Source organism: Dipteris shenzhenensis, chromosome 20 (genome assembly GCF_047967505.1).
Source record: "Dipteris shenzhenensis isolate YYH24624 ecotype China chromosome 20, Dip_SZ_1.0, whole genome shotgun sequence".
Taxonomy (NCBI): Eukaryota; Viridiplantae; Streptophyta; class Polypodiopsida; order Gleicheniales; family Dipteridaceae; genus Dipteris; species Dipteris shenzhenensis.
Window position 1 is genome coordinate 42,386,104 of NC_141615.1, and position 17,898 is coordinate 42,404,001.

General features: G+C 43.6%; 1 protein-coding gene across 2 annotated transcripts in view; it reads right to left on the bottom strand.

Annotated features, from left to right (window-relative positions):
• The window catches only part of HBT (CDC27 family protein), a 167,206-nt gene that overhangs the window by 131,936 nt on the left and 17,372 nt on the right, over positions 1-17,898 (bottom strand). For both annotated transcript variants that reach the window (XM_087391503.1, XM_087391502.1), the window contains exon 3: positions 16,409-16,518. In XM_087391503.1, coding sequence (XP_087247629.1) covers positions 16,409-16,518 — 110 coding nt within the window. The remainder of the gene's footprint in view (positions 1-16,408; positions 16,519-17,898) is intronic.

Sequence of the window (17,898 nt, forward strand, 5' to 3'; positions counted from 1 at the left end):
GAGTCAGGAGTCCGGCCGACCCAGCAGGTGTCGCGCCTAGTAGCTCACACCTTATCTGGCAGGATTGCATTACTTGAGGATGCCTTGCAGCAGTTATTAGCGCAACAGTTACAGGCCAAAGCAGGGCAGTCTGAACTTAGAAGAGTGATACACAGTATGTCTGCCAGACCTTCTCGAGATGAGAAAGGAAAGGCTCCAATGGAACCAGAGTCTAGTGTCCATACGGTCGAGCCTAGAAAGGCTAAAGTACCTAATATTGCCAATTATAGACCGGAAAAGTATTCCGGTCAGATGAATGACCGTAGTTCTAATGTCATTGAGACCTGGTTACAGAAATGGGACGAGGCGTTCGCCATTTGTGAAATCAGAAATGATATCAAAAAGATCCGCGAGGCCACCCACATGTTTAGTGAGGCAGCGGATCGGTGGTGGATTAAACAACAGAAAGATGGAATTGCATCCACTACCTGGGAGGGGTTTAAAAGAGAATTCAGAAAACACTTCTTACCTCCTGACAAAGCATCCCGAGCTTGGGATCAGTATAGAAACCTTCGTCAGAGAAATTTGTCAGTGGCAGAATACACTGATAAGTTTCGAGAGAGTGTAATGAAGGTTGATGAACCCCTACCTCAATCAATCCAAGTGAAAGATTTCATATTTGGATTGAATGATCGGATTAAAATGAAAGTTTGGGCTAAGTATGCGAACACATTGGATGATGCAATAGCCATAGCCCTGAACTATGAAGATGCCAAGGGCAGCAGGCCAAGTGGGTTTGCACAGGTTGGAACCCAATATGGGTACCAGAAGAAATCTGGGTTTAAGAAGAAGTGGATTAGTAAAGGGAGTGATTCTCAGCCGAGTGGTCAAGCCAAGCAGACGAAACCAGCTGAAACTCCTAAATCAAGTACCACCATTGGAGTGAAAATGTCACCACAATGTAAATATCCTAAGTCAAAGTACAGTTGACCATTTATTTGATCATAATTAAAGAGTTTTATATGTGTTAATTATGGTCAAAGAGTTATTTTAATGGTCAAAGGATTGACTACAGTCAAAGATACTTGACTCTAGTCAAGTAAACCTGACTACGGTCAAAGAGTGTTGACTTCGGTCAACAAGACTTGGCATGCGCCAAGAGGGTTAACCCCGGTTAACCAAGATGTGCCAACTTCGGTTGGAGAGACTTGGCTATAATTAAGGCGCCTTGACCTTTGGTCAAAGCTCTTTAATTATAATCAAGAGTGTTGACTCCGGTCAACCAGAGAATATATTTATTTATTTGTATATATATTTGTTTAGATGTGCACATGTGTTCAGTGGGGACGCCCACCGTGACTAGGATTAGTCCACAGTGTGTTATTTGCATGCAAAGCGCTAACAATTAATGGGTGCCATGGTGGTGTGCTTTAATTAATTGTTGCAGGTACTAGGAAGGATTATTTTTCCTAAGCGTAATGGGAGCCTGACAAGCATCTAGGAGGCGGTTCATGTGACCGAGAGCTTTGAAGACTCCAGAATGGCCCTTAGTGGCATGTAATAGGATTTATTCTAGATTTTAGACAAGTGGCATGTTGCCAATTTGAATGGAGCTTGAAGCTCTTGTAAAAAAAGTGGATTATTCACGTTTTGGTAATGTGGAGATTTACCAGATAGCTCTACGCTGAACTTCTGTAACAGATTTTCTCTTATGAATAAAGACCTTCGGGGGGGTCCAGCCCGACGATTTGTCCTGGGCCCTAGTGCATCTTCAGAGAGAGGGAGTGAGGGAGAGCTTTGGAGAGCATAAGTTCCGTCGTTTATGAGTGGTAATAGCTGTCCTACACCCACGAACCGGTTCCATTGGTATCAGAGCCTAAGGTTTCATTTTCTTCCTAGAAAGTGACGATCCAAGACTGAAGAGAGTGTAGGCTTTGGCCTAGAACATCTGATGGAAAGTAAGCTTGAACGGAAGGTCGTCTTCGACGGTTAGCTATGCAAAAAAAAAAAAAAAAGCAGAACGGCGTCATGATCTTCCGGGTATTTTTGCGAAGTGAAACAGTGAGAAAATGGTGGGTATTTGCGTTGCCTTGCAGAACGCAATGAGCGACGTAGTTTGCCTGGGTATCGCGTGAACGTGCGAGGCTATCTTTGACTTCCTGTGTCAATTTGCATACTTCGTGAAGGCGATAACGCTCGAGGAGGCTACGCTATGGTGCGGGCTGGAAATAGCTAGACGTCGATGTAAGGTTCTCTTCGACGGTATCTAGAAAGCACCACGTGAATCGCCGGCGGGTGTCACAGCGTTGCTAAATTTTTTCAGAGCACTGGCACGATCCTTCATGACGCCTGTTCTTCACGCGCGGTGCCATGGTGCTGAAAGTTTGCAGGGGCTCTGCGTTGATGCTGACGTGGCAGCCAGGTGGCATGCACGTGCAGGCGCTGACGTGGCGGATGGAGCGGTGGGCTTGATGACGTGGCAGTCCATGCTGGCAGACAGCTCAGCAGATGACGTGGCACTGACACGTGGCAGACAGCGCAGTAGCTGACGTGGCTTTGACACGTGGCAGGGCTGACAGAAAGTTGATGTGGCATATGCTGATGTGGCACTGACGTGGCAAACCAGTGGTTATCATATGCGAGAGAATAAAAAATTTGATTATTGTAAAACTAATACAATAGATGGCGTTGCCTCCCAGCCTTGCGCTCATGTGTGAGAAGCTTCGATGGCATGCTAGAAATAGTAGAGGACGGAGGCTGGATACTAAGGAATCAGGGTTGCTATAGCCAGTGATGATTAATGGGCTTCATGGACTTGCTCTTATATAGCCACCAGTCCGTCCCGAAATAGGCCACTGACCACACGATAGAACTGTGGTGCAGAATAGAGCAACTGACCGGTGGTTGCCGTTTGGCCTAGAGCCATCCGGGATCATCTGGGGCTCCAAATGGGCCCTGCAACCCGAGAGTGGGCTGCCCTAGGAAATGCTCCATCTACCCTCAATGCGGTTAGTCATGGGATGCCTTCCTACACTTGCATGTAGCCTAGTTGGCAGAGTGCCAACTCTATTTGAAGCTGTCTAGCCATCAGGCCACACATGGCCCCCATTTGGTGTCCAAACCAGGACCTACCAGATAATTGAGCTACTCAAATGCCTTCTCCTCATATGGGGGCTTACAAGTAGAGTTAACTCTGGTCAGAGGTCTAGCTAACTTGACCCAACCAGACCAGTCTGGTCACTGCAACCAGACTGTGACCAGTCCAGTTGGTCCAGTTGCAAACTAACCAGACCAGAACCAGTCAGTCTGGTTAGAGTAACTAGCCAGTTACTCTATCTGGATACTGTTCTTTTCAAAAAAAAAAAAAAAGAACAGTTGCAGAGACTGTTTCTGCTAGCAATTTTCACCTGCTTGTCAGACTTTTACTGTCAGAAAAGCAGCAGAAAAACAGAGAAAACAGAGAAATCAGAGATTTGCAGAAAAAGAGTATGCATGCCTTTGAGCAGTAAAAAGAGGGGGGGGGGAAAAAAAAAAAAACAGATGCCTTTTGAAGCCATCTGCAGCAGCCAGAAAAGGGCAATATAGTTGTTGATGCTTTGGTAACTGTGTGAGTATATGCCTTGAACTGACAGCCAGTACTGGCATAGATTGTGAATGCAAAACACCTCTTGTTGAGGTACTTTTTCTGTTGGAAAAGCAAAGGTAGTGTGCATCAGTTACCTACACGGTGTGAGAAATCTGCAGATCTCAATCAATCACCTATCCAGTGGGATTCACAAGATAGGGATGTACATCCAGGACAGAGAAATGTGCCGCAAACTCAACAAGAATTTGAACAAATGGTACGCACTCGTATACAAGAGCCGGAAAATCTCAAAAGGGATCCCAGGGCTCAGCATTTGTTTCAAGCAGAAGCTATGCCTAATCCAGTATATGACGTGCCAATGCCAGAGGCACACTCTCGTGTACAGCCTGAGAGAGAGAGATCTCATAGATCTCATAGGAGACGGTCCCATAGTAAAAAGAGATCGAGGCATCATCACCGATCTCCTAGTCCATCACCATCTACCTCGAGTTCGACTTCTGTATCTTCTTCTTCCTTATCAGATAAACCATCCAGGAAAAGAAGAAAACACAAGAAGTCTAGGAAGAGAAAGTCTTCCAAAGAGACCAAGGAATTTAAAGAGGGAGGAAAATCTGTCAAGTTTATGACCTACAATGGACAGTATGGTCATACAGACAAAGCATTGCAGTTCATCAGACAGTTTGATGCTGCATTTGGTACAAAAAAATTTTCAGAATCCTCCAAGTTAAGAATGATCAGTTTACACTTGACAGCAACAGCTAGTGCATGGTGGAGTGCACAGACCACAGATGGGTCAGCCCCAAGGAAGTGGAAGGACTTCAAGAAAGCCTTCTACCAGCAGTTTATGCCTAAACAGTTTAGAGACCATGTTCTTCAAGACTGGGACAGCTTGCACATGGATGCAGGAGATACAGTGGATGGGTACAACCAAAAGTTTTGGGATGCTTATTTGCAGGTTGCACCTTTCAAAAAGATCTCCAAAGGCACCCAAATGAGGAAGTACAGAGCAGGTCTCACTCCAAGAATTCAGGCAGTAGTGAATGCTTTGGGGCCAAATAATATTCAAGATCTTATGCATTCAGCCTCAGTAGCGAGTCTTGTGCCGCTACAAGATCCATCTACAGTGCCATCCTTGCATGCAGGACGTGCTGATAAAAAGAAAACTGATTTTCCAAAATCAGAAAAGAAAGAGTACCCCAACGCTGAAAAGAAAGGATTTCAGCCTCAGAAGCCGAGGGGTACTCAGTTTTCAAAGACTTATAAGGGCAAATCTCTATTCACCCCTGAACAGATAGCGGAATTCCGTAGAGATGGGAAATGCTTCAGGTGCGGTAAAGAGGGGCATGTGGCTGCCCAGTGCCCAGAAAAGCCTTCAACTTTGAAGGGAAAAGAGGCAGAGAAGCCACGAGGACCGCAAAAGCCAATGGCGGGGGGAATTCCTGATATACTGGGTCATGCTTTGAACCCAGAAGAACGAGAATTGCTGCTATCATGGGGCAAAGTTAGAGACCAGCAAGCGCTAATTTTATTTGATCCAGGGGCTACTGATAATTTCATATCAGAGGATCTAGCCCTGAGGCTGGGAATTAAGACGGAAGAGTTAGGCAGGGCTTTGGATGCCGATCAAATGTTTTGTGGGAATCCTGTGCCAATTACTCCCTTGATAGGGAAGCTCCATCTTCATGTTCAGAGTTATGTGGATCAGGAAGACTTCTTCATTTCTCCACTGAAACATTATGATGTAGTTTTGGGGATGCCTTGGTTTCACCGCAAGGCAGTGAAGTTGACTCTTCCTGAAAGAGTGCTGGAGTTTGTGCATAGGGGGAAAAATCAGCGTTTAATTGCCAGGAATAAAGGGGATACTATCCCCATTGTATCTGATGTTTCATGCGGTAAAGCAATAAAGTCTGCAATTTCTGCGTACATGGTTTTTGTAAAAGAAAAAGAGAATGATATGCATGCTGAAATGAATGATGCAGACAAAGATAAGTTTCAGTTTCTTGTAAGCTTTAAAGATTGCTTTTCTGATGTTTTGCCAGGGGAGTTACCCCCAAAGAGACCAGAAGATCATCAGATAGAGTTAATGCCTGGTAGTGAGCCACCAAACAGACCACCTTATAGAGTCAGTGCGACTCAGAGAGAGGAGATTATGGCTCGGGTACAGGATTTGCTGTCCATAGGGTTGATTCAGCCCAGCTCGTCTCCTTTTTGTTCCCCTGTACTGTTAGTACAGAAGAAAGATGATTCATTCCGTATGTGCGTCGATTATTGCGCACTGAACAAAATGACCATCAAGAATAGATTCCCTATTCCGCGCATTGATGATGTCCTGGATCAGTTAAATGGAGCTTCAGTTTTCAGCAGGATAGACTTAAAGAGTGGCTACCACCAAGTGAGGATACAGCCTCAGGATGTGCACAAGACAGCATTCCGCACTACATTCGGGTTGTATGAATACTTAATGATGCCTTTTGGGTTGACAAATGCTCCAGCCACATTCAATAGAATGATGGATCGCATCTTCCAGAAGTACAGACATTTTACGGGTACTTTCTTTGATGATATCCTAGTTTTTTCTAAGACAGAAGAAGGGCACAGAGAACATCTTGCTATAGTGTTTCAAGAGCTGAGAAATCATCAGCTCTACGCAAACAGCAAGAAAAGTGAATTCTTCTTGGAAGAAATCCACTATCTGGGGCATATAATATACAAGAATGGGATACAAATGGATCCAGCGAAGATCCGTGCCATTCAGGAATGGCCAGAGCTGAAAACTGTGCATGAAGTTCGAAGCTTCCTAGGCCTGTGTTCTTACTACAGAAGGTTTATCAGATATTTTGCTGATATCGCAGCTCCATTACATGACCTTACTAAGAAAAATGCAGCCTTCACATGGGGATTATCACAGAAGAAAGCATTCAATACACTCAAGGAGAAGTTGACTACAGAGCCTATTCTGGTAGTCCCGGATCTTTACCGATGCTTGTGGAGAATGTGTTGGGGCTGCATTGCATCAGAATGGTCATGTAGTAGCCTATGAAAGCAGGCGACTTCGGGATGCACAAAGATATTTAGGAATCTATGAGAAAGAGTTATTGGCTGTAATTCATGCCATTCATACATGGAAGCACTATCTTTTGGGTGCAGATTTTACTGTCAAAACAGATCACCAAAGTCTGAGATACTTTTTGACTCAGACCAAGCTTTCCGATATTTGTTTAGATGTGCACATGTGTTCAGTGGGGACGCCCACCGTGACTAGGATTAGTCCACAGTGTGTTATTTGCATGCAAAGCGCTAACAATTAATGGGTGCTATGGTGGTGCGCTTTAATTAATTGTTGTAGGTACTAGGAAGGATTATTTTTCCTAAGCGTAATGGGAGCCTGACAAGCATCTAGGAGGCAGTTCGTGTGACCGAGAGCTTTGAAGACTCCAGAATGGCCCTTAGTGGCATGTAATAGGATTTATTCTAGATTTTAGACAAGTGGCATGTTGCCAATTTGAATGGAGCTTGAAGCTCTTGTAAAAAAAGTGGATTATTCACGTTTTGGTAATGTGGAGATTTACCAGATAGCTCTACGCTGAACTTCTGTAACAGATTTTCTCTGATGAATAAAGACCTTCGGGGGGGTCCAGCCCGACGATTTGTCCTGGGCCCTAGTGCATCTTCAGAGAGAGGGAGTGAGGGAGAGCTTTGGAGAGCATAAGTTCCGTCGTTTATGAGTGGTAATAGCTGCCCTACACCCACGAACCGGTTCCAGAAAAGGAAAGTAACGCCAATGGCAGCCTTGGCTTGGTCTAAGTCTCCCTTAAACCCAGAGCAAAGAGAAAAAGCGAGGAGAGAAGGCTTGTGTTTTGGTTGCCTTCAGCCTCATCAGTGGAAGAATTGCCCACGGAATAAGGATCGTCGGATGGCTGAGATGGTAGTCTCAGAATGCGACGTGGAAATGGAGGGAAGTCCCAAAGCGGAAGAGATGCAGATTCAGCTAGCGGGATCTTCTCAGAGGTCAGTACCTTGTTTGTTATGTGTGTCTGTTACTAAGCTAGTAACGAGTGCACCTGATAACATCCTATCTATGCCCGCAGCAACGGGATATACAGCCTTTAATGATACGGAGTTAATTAAAATGAAAGGGCAAGTGGCTAATCATGATGTCATTGTGCTGTTTGACTCAGCGTCAATGCACAATGTGATTAACTCCAAGCTCGTGAAGAGGCTGAAGTTAAAGACTAACCCATCTGACTATGCGTATACAGTCAGGATGGCAGATGGAAGTTCAACTGAAGTATGGGACCAAAGGATTACCCAGTTGGAGCTTCGTATTCAGGACTATGCTGAGAAGCTTGATTTTGAAATGACCAAGCTTGCTCATGCAGATATAGCCCTGGGTATGCGTGGCATTCTAGAAAGAATCCAACCATTGATTGAAAAAAGCACGTATATCAATTCAAGATGAATGATGTGCTTTATGTCTTGCGAGGTGAAAAAGATGTACCTCAGGGACCATTGGTTTCCGTGATGGAAATCCAAAAAGCTCAAGAAGAGTTTTTATTCCTTTGCACAGCATCGGCAGAGCCGGTTGATGATTCTTCGGCTAGCACTGATGTTCCGCAAAGTGGTGAAATGGCCAAGCTGGCTAATCTTATAGCAGAGGAGTTCTCTGACTGTTTTAGGGATGAGCTATCTTATGGGTTACCTCCAGAGCGGAATGTTCAGCATAAGATTGAACTGATCCTGGGGGCAAAACCTGTAAATAGACCTCCCTATAGAATGAGTTTTGCTGAAGAGGCGGAGGTGCGTAGACAACTGGAAGAATACCTCAAGTTGGAACAGATTCAACCAAGTTTCTCACCTTTTGCTTCGCCAGTGATATTAAAGAAGAAAAAGGATGATACGTTTCGCCTCTGTATAGATTACAGAGCATTGAATAATATCACTGTTAAGCACAGGTATCCGATGGCTCGGATTGATGATTTGCTAGATGCATTACATGGAGCCGTAAACTTCAGCAAGATAGATCTTAAATGTGGCTACCATCAGATCCCGATTAGAGCCAAGGATGTGCATAAAACCGCTTTCAGAAGCAGGTTTGGTCATTATGAGTTTTTGGTAATGCCCTTCGGACTTACCAATGCTCCAGCTACATTCGTCATGCTTATGAACGATTTACTACGTCCGTATATCGAAAAGTTTATAGTACATTTTATTGACGATATTCTAGTGTTCAGTAAAAGTATTATTGAGCATCGTGAACACTTAAGAATAGTGTTCAATACTTTGAGGAAAGCCAGTCTTTATGTAAATGAAAAGAAAACTATACTGTGTATGGTTAGGCTTGAATATTTAGGATTCATAATTACTCCAGAGGGGATAGAAATGGATCCAAAGAAAGTGGCTGCGATACTGACTTGGCCAATCCCTCAGAGTCTGACAGCTTTGTGATCATTCTTGGGATTTGTCCAGTTTTATAGAAGACATATCAAAGGATATTCCGAAATAGTATCGCCATTGACTGATCTGACCTCAGATAAAGTACCTTTTATATGGGGACACAATCAACAAGAAAGTTTTAACACCATAAAACAAGCTGTGGTCACAAGACCGGTATTGTAAAAATAGTTGATCCCCAGAAACCGTTGTTCTTGGAAACCGATGCAAGTGGCATTGCGGTAAGAGCAATTCTCCTTCAAGAGGGAAGGCCAGTAGCCTTTGAAAGCAAGAAGCTTTCTCCCTCTCAGCGAAATTGGCCAACTCATGAGTTGGAGTTGTATGCTGTTATCCATGCTTTGAAAACATGGAGGCATTATTTGTATGGTTCAGAGTTTTATGTGGATGTGGATCATGATACTCTGAAACATTTTTGTAAACAGACTGACTTGAGGGGCCGCCAAGCTAGGTGGGCAGAGCTCATGCAGGAGTTTGATTTAACGATTCGGTACTGAAGAGGAAAAGATAATAAGGTTGCTGATGCGTTGTCTCGCATTATGCACAATATGAGTTTTACGGTATTAGAGAGTGCTCTAATGGCCGAGATAAGAGAAACTCAAAAGGTGGACGAGTTTGTCCAGAGTCTATGGCCTAAGGCTCATGTGTTAAAACCCGGGGAAAACGAAAAGGATGACCTGGCATCCAGAAAAGGCCAAGCATATGCAAGATATACCATAAGAGATGGTATGCTGAAAAGAAATGGCAAGGTAGTAGTACCTAGTCAGAATGATCTCAGGCAGAGAGTCATTCGACAGTGCCATGATAGCCCATGTGCGGGACATCCAAGAGCCGAGAAGACATATGATCTCGTAAAGCGAGATTTCTTTTGGCCAAAGATGAAAAAGCATATTCATGAATATGTGACACAGTGTTTCTCATGTCAGGTAAGCAAGGCCGAGCAGGTGAAGCCACCCGGACTTTTACAGCCCTTGGAGATACCACTAAGTAAGTGGGAGAGCATTTCCATGGACTTTATTATAGGGCTGCCTACGACACAAGGTGGATATGATTCTATCCTTGTGGTGGTTGATCGTCTAACCAAGATGGCTCACTTCATTCAGACTAGAGAGTCTATTAGTGCCCCGCAAGTGGCGGATTTGTTTATTAGACATATATTCCGTCTGCATGGATTACCTAGATCCATAGTGTCAGACCGAGATGTCAAATTTACCGGTCATTTTTGGACAGCGGTATTTGAGACACTAAGGACTGAGTTGGAAATGAGTAGTGGAGATCATCCTGAAACGGATGGTCAGACGGAGAGAGTCAACCAGACTTTAGAGGATATGCTGAGGGCATATGTGTCATTGAGGCAACATACGTGGGACAAGTGGTTGCCATTGTTAGAGTTTGCCTACAATGATAGAAAACATTTCTCTACAGGGTTCAGTCCGTTTGAGCTAAACTGTGGTTATATACCAACGAATCCAACTATAGTTGGAGTACCTCAGAAAGTGCCTAGTGCCGCGAACTTTGTGGTTCAAATGCGGGGGATGCTAGCACTTGCGAGAGCTAATATCCGCCAGGCTATGGATAGAGCCAAGGTGTATGCGGATGAAAACTGGTCTATAAGAGTATTTACGGAAGGAGAAAAAGTTTTAAGTCGTTAACTTCAGGAGAGTGTGCTAAGTTATCGCCTCGATATTGTGGGCCGTGGTTAATTCTAAAGAGAATAGGTAAGATAGCCTATAAATTAGAATTGCCACAGGGGTGTAAGGTGCACCCAGTGTTTCATGTTTCACGCTTAAAGAAATTTTTACATACAGGTGACTCACTAATCGAAGGTATGGTTTTGTTTCAGGAGATAGAGGATAATGCAAGGCGCAAACCAACAAGAATCCTGGACCGAGAAACAATGCAAATACGAAATCGGAAGATACCCACGGTGTTGGTTGCATGGCATGGTCAGCCTCTATCCGAAGCTACCTGGGAATCCGTATACCAGTTGCGAAGAGTGTTCCCAGACTTTATCATCGAGGACGCTGATGTCTGAAGAGCGAAGGATTGTTACGCTCTAGCCGAGGTAGCATGACCTCGGAAGAATCAATCGACATTTTCCTTAAAGGATCTATGTTTGTAATATATTTGTTTGCGCTTCATGTAAATGATCGAGAGGGAATTAATGTCAAGGTCCTAGGTGAGGGCTGATAGCACCAGACTAGGTGGATCTAAGGCTAAGGGCCTAATGCAAGAAATGTGCCTAGGGGCAAAGCAAATTTAAAGTATCCCAAGAGAGAGGGAAAAGATGCATTAGGAAGGCCCTATGATGATGACATGTGGCATCTAGATCCATCTAGGGAGATGGGGCTTGTTAGAGTTAGTGAGACAAAGGAGAATGGCTTTTTACGTGATTTTTGGATTTTCGACTTCTCTGTCAGCTCTCATGCTCTAACAAGAATTGGCTGGGAGGATACTCGTGGTGCTACTCCCATCATTCTATTCTAGTTAGTAGGAATCTACCTAACATTTTGCTTCAGCTCTTCAAAAGCTGCATTTTCCTTTGGTCTCCACCGAAACGGTACAGCTTTCTTTTGTAAAGCATGCAAGGGAGAAGCAATAAAGCACTTTATAAACCTCCGACAGTATGAACACAACCCAAGGAAGCTTCTGACTTCATGCAGATTTTTCAAAATTGGCCAACTCCTTATGGCCTCAACTTTTGCAGGATCCACCATCTTGACTCCATCCTTTGACACTATATGACCGAGAAAATGAATCTCATGCATAAAGAACTCACTTTTCTTGGTGTTTATTAATAGCTTGTGTCTTTTCAACTCTTGAAACACAATAGTGAGGTGTTTCCTGTGCTCCTGCTCATTTTTAGAGAACACAATGATGTCATCGAAGAAAGTGCCCACAAACCTTCTGTGTGCTCTAAAAATTCTGTCCATCATTCTATTGAAAGTGGCAGGTGCATTAGTCAAACCAAAAGGCATCACAAGGAACTCATATAAGCCAAATGAAGTGCGGAAGTCTTGTAGACATCTTCAGACCGTATCCTTATCTGATGGCATCCACTTTTAAGGTCAATACAACGGAACATTGAGGAACCTTCCAACCGATCCAATATATCATCAATGCGTGGAATTGGAAAACGGTTCTTAATTGTGACTTTATTCAAAGCCCTATAATCAATACACATTCTCCAACTGCCATCCGTCTTTTGCACAAGCAACACAGGGGAACCATAAGGAGAATTGCTTGGCTGTATTAATTCCTTTTCCAAGAGTTCCTTCACTTGTGACATTATCTCTTCCTGTTGTGCCTTACTAACACGATAGGGAGGTATATTAGGCGGTGAGCTTCCTGGAATTATATCAATTTGATGATCCTCGGGCCTCTTGGGAGGTAATTCTTGAGGAAGTGCATCTGAGAAACAATCCTGAAAATCTGAAATAAAAGCAGCTCTTTCTCTATCTAAAGCAGAAAGAGTAGAGCCTTCCTGAACTGGTTGGCTGTCCTCTTTGACGAAAATCAAGTACGCTAAAATATGACACTTTATTACATTGGAAATACAAGAAGCTGAAACTACAAGGATGGACTCACATCCAAGGCATCCCAAGCAAAGCATCACACTCTGGCAAAGACATAATGTAGAAGTCCTCTACATCTTGATATCCCTGGATATGCATCCTCAACTTGCCAATGATAGGAGTGACAGATGTGTTGAGTTCAGGTTTGGCCATATCACACATGCCAAATTGCCAAATTGGCCCATTTCCTCAGGCTTGATGCCAAGCCTTCCTGCCATATCAGGAGTTATGAAATTCGCCTTTGCCCCAGAATCAAAGAAAAACAAACAATTCTGATTTCTGATTTTTCACCATGCTCTGCACATCTCAGTCTTTTTCGTTTCCTCTTCATCATGTGCATGTGGCAAACTCCCAATCACATCTGGAAGAAGTCCTGCGGAAGGTTTAGGCCTTTTGCCCTTCCGATCAGCCTGTTTATCACCATTCTTATCATTATCTGACTTGTCTCTTTTCATAGATGGGCAATCATAAGAGCGGTGTCCCTCTCCTTTGCATATAAAACATTTGTTTTGCTCCATGAGGGACTTTTTCTCTTCATCAGATAACTTGGTACAGGGCTGTTTATTAGGCTGTCCATGCCTTTGACCAGCTTTAAATTGGGCTTTTCCTCCCTTTTGAAACGGTCGTTTGCCATAATTTTTATTTTCAGATTTGATGTCCTTATCCTGGTGTTTGGTAGCGTGTTTGTTGTCTTCTTTCTTGCTGTCCATAAAGCCCAAATTCTTCTCCTGCATCCATGCAGATGCTGTCCTTGCATTCTCAATTAATTGAGTCATAGAACCCACCTTGGTTTTGATGCAATAATCACGTAGCTCAATAGGCAATCCACAACAGTACCTCTCTATTTGCTCTTTCAAAGAAACATGCCTGTAAGAGCTCAATGGCAGCAAACCTCTGGGTGTAATCATCAAGATTCTTGCAAAGTTTGTATGACAAGTCATGCCAGTGTGAAAGTACTTCAACTTCAAAAGTTGGAGTAAGCCAAGTAGAAGAGAACACTTGCTTAAATTCCAGCCAAGTAGCAGGTGCATCTCCATGAAGCATAAGGTTGGTGTACCACTTAAGTGCATTGCCTCTCAAAAATGTGGCAACCTTCGTCATCTTGGATGCTTCTGTAAACAAACCCCCAAGAAATGCAGCATCAAACTATTGAAGGAATGTGAGGGCTTTGTACCTGTCATGTACTCCATTATATGTCTCAAACTTGACATGAGAACCACCATCCTTAAATTCTTTATATACATTTGATATTGGCTGTCCCAAAGATGGCTGTATATTTGCAGCATTCCCTTCACTAGGGAGAGCCATGCTTGGCTGAACATTAGGCATGGGAGCATATGATGTGGCTTGCATGCCTGGCTGCATTCCCACATTGTCATACATGGCTTGCTTTCTATGCCCAATTGGTGGTGAAATCAACATAGCATCAAAGATAGAATCTGTACCAAAATATTCAGGTTGCTGCCTCAAATATGGCTGAGGTGGTTGAGCCACATTTATGGACTGCACATTATTATTTTGAGGAGTAGAAGTACCCAAACCAAGGCCTTGTGCTAGCTGCTCATACTGTTGCACTGGCTGTACTTTTGTACCTCTTTCTCAAGTGCTCTTTTGGATGATTCCTCTCTCTTGGAAGTCACTTTCTGAGCCATTTTTGATGGCTGTCCCTCATGGGAAACTAATGCATGAGTGTGCGGTCCGCCATGAGAAGCTGATGCATGTGTGTACTCACTCTTTCCGTGCTTGTGCTTTCTTGATTTCTTCTTCTTCTTGGCATTTGTTTGCACAATCTCAACCAAATTTTGAGCCAGCTGAGTCAAAGCAGTCACTGCACTTGCAAGCTGTGCATTCAACATAGTAGCATCATTTGACTCACTGCTAGAACTAGTATCACCGTTGAGCTCAGTCGTAGCTTCATGTGTGGCCTGCTCCAAAGGCATTTGTTGTGCTCCCTGCAGTTGTACACTAGCTGGATCATTAAGGCTTTCCTGCCTTCTCCTTTGAGGAGTTGTGGAGCTCTCTTGCTCATGGGTACTCACCATGTTTATGGTTGTAATATTCAGCTGTCAAAAAGTGCAGTAAAGATATCCTTCCACCAAACTACCGAGGCCCACCTCTTGAGAAAGAGTGTGTGGTATCCCGACAATGGAACCAATGAAACCGGCCTCTAATCACTCAGAGGGCAGTGGAACTAAACCTTTAATCACTTCAGCACACTTATTTACAGCTCACAAAGCATATTTCACAACCATTAATTATTGCATGATCACCATTTGGCATTTACCCATTTGTTCACAAACAAAACCACTAAAAAGGGATGGAGGCTAGAATGCCCTTGCTCAACAAACATAGACAAGTGCACCCGATTGGCCCCAAACACCGTGGCGCCCCTTTCGGTATTTCTTTATATTTCACAGTGAAATGATTACAAGTTGCATCTGGGTGACCTTCCCTGCAACTGAGCACGCAGCCCCAATTCACTAAGCCTTCGCAAGGCTTTCAAGCATAGAACACCATCACATAAGTGCATTTAACCCATAGGCTCAATCCAAAGGCATTCTCTTTTGAGAGTGCTTGGCTGTCCAGATGCAATCACACTACACCCCACCTGCACTCTCTTTAAGTGGTTTCCAGATGGCATTCACAAAGCTTTTCAAAGCTCCAAAATAAAATCAGCAAAGTACCCAACCAAAGAATGACTCATGTAGCACTGCCTGGGCACCTGTGAGCCAAGAAAGAGATGGCACACGAGGCCAACCAATAGCTTATGGCAAAAAGAAATTGCAGCAGCAAAATCACAACTCACCAAGCCCTGAAAACTCGAACCAAGTCCTCAATCGCCAAGAGGACATAGTAGCCAATGCCCAATTGCATTCTCAGCCAAAGAGGAGTGCAAAGGCATGAAGAAAGAGCATTTACAAGAGCCGACCAGCAAGAATTCCACTGAAAAATTCGAAAAGAAGCACTTCTGTCGCGAAGAAATGGGAGTTCTTGGGCTCAAAAGAAGCGTGCTTCAGAGAGGAATGCATTGAGAAGGTTTTGGAGAAGTTTCATCGCCGGAAAGTCCTCCAAAACTGAGAAAAACCAGTCAACCAGCGCGCGGGACCACTCGAAATTCAACTGAAAGCTGTAGCTTTGCAAGAGGAGAGGCCCAGGAGGCGGTAGAAGCAAAAAGGTCCAGAAAAAGCCACTTTTGCAAATTCGACCAGCAAAAGAAGTGCTCAGCTCTGCCCGTTCTACCAAACGCACGGAGGGAAAAGCATATCACTACAAAGGGGAGGCAGAGGGGAAGCCGTCGGGCCAAACGGAAGTTGAGGAATCCAAACGGGTGAGGAGTTATGAAGAAAAACGGAATTCAGCTGAAGGAGGCTGAAAAATTAGTCCAAAATCTCAACAAAGGGAGAAGATGAGAGAGAAAACCACACATGTGAAGTTTAGAAGGCCCAGGAAGCTCCAGGAATGGCAAAGGAGCATGTAGAAGGCACTAGAGCCACCTCGAACTCTAGGGGGGGCCACTGAAGGTACATGGCCCTCTAGGGGGCCCATTAAAAATACCACATCATCATTTCCCAACGACCACTCTTTTAATTCCTTGGAATGCCTCTGAGCCTAGGGATTAATTACGCTTATGTGCTAGGCACCATGCCGCATTTAATTACACATTATTAAGCCCATGCTTGGACTTTTAAAACCAAAGTTGTCACAGTCTTGTAGTACATTAAAGCACTTAGAATTTCACGCCCCCGTGACAGAATCTACTAGACATTAAAATATGATCACATAGCATAAACATAACATGAGAGGAAAACATGCCATGCACCTCTGTTCCTGGTTCATTTGGGGGTAATAACGCTGTTTCCGCCTCTGTCAAATTACCCATCTCAAAACATGCAAGTGCAAATAGATAGCGTGACTGCGCAGACTTAGCACCTACATAAGAGGAGAACAAATGTTAGAGATCTTTGTAAAATAGCTCCACAAACATCCCCCTTAGGGGACGACAAGGACCATGAATCATCATGCTAAGTACCTTTTGTATTTGGACCCTGATATCATATAATATTAATTATCAAAAGTTAAGTCACATTCTACATAAGAATGTGCCATGAATCATCATGCTAAGTACATGAATATTTGGAATCCCAAAATCATAGAAGACCTGAATATCAAAAGTTAAATCACATTCTGCATGAGAAGAGTCAACAAACCAAATAACTAGTAAATGACGGGTATTTGGAGAGTCTTGTGAATGTCGAGTAATGTGTGTCGGATGTTGCTGTCTGAGTGTGCGACCATGGGTGTGTGGATGGATAAGGTCATACCCTCCATAAGCTATAAGAGGTATACCTCTTGCAGCACATAAGGGTCAGGGGTCATAGATACATTTTCTGATGACATCATGGATGATGTCGAGATTCAGCCCTCATGGCTATAAAGCTTGTACTTGGCTTCTATTTAAATCATGTAGCTTTGTTTCATTCTTTGAGTCTACTCATGCTACAATGCCATTATCTCTAACTTCCTTCCTCCTCTCCAACAGTAAAATCACAAAAATAAAAAAAAGGAAAACAAGTAAAACCGTCACAAGACTTTCTTGATAGCTTAATGTGCAAGTTATACTTAATGTGCAAGTAAAACCGCCACAAGACTTTCTTGACAAGTTATACTAAATGTGCAAGATGGTCTGATTTAAGTTGTATTACTGTGATACAGATACACAGTGTCTTTCCCAGTGTCTTTTCTTTCAGTTATACAGCCATAATACTGCCAGAGATTCAATCACAATACTCACTTGCATGGAACTTTGGATCAAACTTGGAGAACTTCACTTGAGAAACTGTTATTATACTACAAAACATCATTTAAAGAGACTCAGAAAAAACACAATCATTTAACAAACCATTGATGCGCTCATCGCTAACCCACCGTCCACACAAAAGTACGGGGTTATCCACCCTCCCAAGCCAAGAACCAACCAAAGGCCCCCTTGAATTAGCAAGCCCCAAAGCAAAGGCTTCTTTGCTTCAATCAATTTACAATAGTTTCATTCAAAAGTTCTATATACCACTTGTGACAATCAAATAATCTATATCTAAATCAAGAAAAGCACCATGCACTAGGTAAAACCCTGATGCCTCCTTATATGGGGGGCTCACCGATAGGGCATTGGCCCTATTTCTTACTGTGAGAAGTGCAGCGGAACTGAACAGGTCCACCTTGTCCTCCTCCGTCTTGCAGTAGGTAGGCTAGATCATATCAGCGACCACCTCCTCCCGGACATAATGGTACTGGATCTCAATATGCTTGGTC